The sequence below is a fragment of the Cephus cinctus genome, unplaced genomic scaffold (genome assembly GCF_000341935.2).
Source record: "Cephus cinctus unplaced genomic scaffold, Ccin1 Ccin1_scaffold0057, whole genome shotgun sequence".
NCBI classification, from domain to species: domain Eukaryota; kingdom Metazoa; phylum Arthropoda; class Insecta; order Hymenoptera; family Cephidae; genus Cephus; species Cephus cinctus.
The window spans coordinates 10,136-12,304 of NW_014332800.1; the positions used below are offsets into that span (position 1 = coordinate 10,136).

Sequence of the window (2,169 nt, forward strand, 5' to 3'; positions counted from 1 at the left end):
CGCGCGGTGTTTTGCGGCCCGTCAAACTGCGGCAAGACAAATGCATTGCTCGTTCTCATAACGCACCCCAATGGATTGAGATTCGAAAACGTCTACGTATACTCAAAATCACTGGATCAACCAAAGTATCAGTTTTTAAAAGGTTTACTCGATTCCATGGATGGTGTTGAATATTTTCCATTTACGGAACACGAACAAGTGCTGCCACCAAACGAGGCACGCCGCAACTCAATAATTATTTACGATGATATAGCTTGCGAGAAACAAAATAACATGAGAGCCTTCTTCAGTATGGGGCGACACAGGGATGTTGACTGTTTCTATCTTTGTCAGACCAACGCTCGCATTCCCAAACATCTCGTACGCGACAATGCTAATTTGCTTGTGCTCTTTAAGCAGGATGAAATGAATCTCAAGCACGTTTACGATGATCATGTAAACACTGATATGACGTACGTGCAGTTCAGAGACCTATGTTCGGCATGCTGGAACGAGAGGAAATGTGGGTTTCTCGTAATAGACAAGGATAGTACGCTTCTTTAAAATATCAGTTTTTAAAAGGTTTACTCGATTCCGTGGATGGTGTTGAATATTTTCCATTTACGGAACACGAACAAGTGCTACCACCAAACGAGGCACGCCGCAATTCAATAATTATTTACGATGATATAGCTTGCGAGAAACAAGATAACATGAGGACCTTCTTTAGTATGGGGCGACACAGAGATGATGACTGTTTCTATCTTTGTCAGACCTACGCTCGCATTCCCAAACATCTCGTACGCGATAATGCTAATTTGCTTGTGCTCTTTAAGCAGGATGAAATGAATCTCAAGCACGTTTACGATGATCATGTAAACACTGATATGACGTACGTGCAGTTCAGAGACGTATGTTCGGCATGCTGGAACGAGAGGAAATGTGGGTTTCTCGTAATAGACAAGGATAGCGAACTCAACGAGGGTCGATATAGAAAAGGATTCGATTGCTTCGTGAGCATAAAAGAGTGATTATCGAAAAAATGGATACAGTAGCATTTTGGATTCAGTGATTGCAACATGCAGCGTGAAAAACTTGAAGAGCAGAAAAACATCTTGCGTCAAATCGCTAAAGCTAGCGATTCGATTCGTAGAAAGCATCGAATGATAAAATTGGGTAAAGAGAATGTCGATCATGCGATGAGTGAGGTGGTCAAACCGGTAGTGACTCCACTGCAGAAACTAGTGAACGTATCTCAAACAGAGCATAATACTGTAAAAGATAAGATTAAAGATGAAATCAAAGATGAAATAAAACATAATGTAGGAAGTAATGATACGTTTGAAACAACGAATGAATCCTTTAATACGCTCAAAAATGATTCCACTATCGGGGAAATCAGTGATATTCAAGATGATGATAATGATAATAATAATGATGATGATGGTGATGGTGATGATGGATACAAGAATGACATGGATTTACCCGTTAATCAAAACGATTCGATGCAACGGTATCTTAATATGCTGCTATCGAGGCAGAATAAACAATTGGATACTACCTATGGTGTGCGTAAACTTTCCAAGAAGAAGTTGATGGTTGGAGATTCACCTATAAGTTTTGAGGGTGATCAAGTCCATATAGGCGATACCAGTTATCCAAAAACTAACGATTTGATCGAACTCTTGTTCAGGAAGATACCTAACGAGACTCATGTAACCCAAGTTGACTTGAACAATTACAAAAACATTATTATAACAACGAATGCATATAAAAAGTACTATAAACCTGATGGTGATATTCGTAGGAGCAAGAGTTTCAAATTTAAAAATGTTATTGCAAAACTAATTGAACAGTCCTCTGTAACGGGCAAAGGTATCATACCACGGTACATGATCGCTGCTAAGGACAGACTAACGGATTACGTGTACTGGGACGATCCCAATGAATTAGTAGACCGTCTTCGTTTGCTCCTTGCGTGATATTCATAGGAGCAAGAGTTTCAAATTTAAAAATGTTATTGCATGCTAAGGACAGACTAACGAATTACGTGTACTGGGACGATCCCAATGAATTTGTAGACCGTCTTCGTTTGCTCCTTGCGTCTCAGGAAGCAGGTAATCCCAGTCACTCCAACGAAATCGTATCGATTATCGAAGAGTTGCGTGAGGCTGGTATTATTTATTAATT

At 39.8% G+C, this 2,169-nt stretch overlaps 1 protein-coding gene across 1 annotated transcript; it reads left to right on the top strand.

The window, feature by feature from the left end:
- The first annotated feature begins 96 nt into the window (after nt 1-96).
- On the top strand, nt 97-1,108 carry LOC112494507. Its single transcript, XM_025086024.1, has 2 exons — nt 97-142; nt 562-1,108. Exon 2 carries the CDS (start codon nt 693-695, stop codon nt 1,008-1,010), a length of 318 nt encoding a protein of 105 aa, XP_024941792.1. The 5' UTR covers nt 97-142; nt 562-692; the 3' UTR covers nt 1,011-1,108.
- The last annotated feature ends 1,061 nt before the right edge of the window (nt 1,109-2,169 follow it).

Bases quoted from the DNA above. Each gene is read 5' to 3' on its own strand.
- LOC112494507 (XM_025086024.1), top strand. From the start codon at position 693: ATGAGGACCTTCTTTAGTATGGGGCGACACAGAGATGATGACTGTTTC.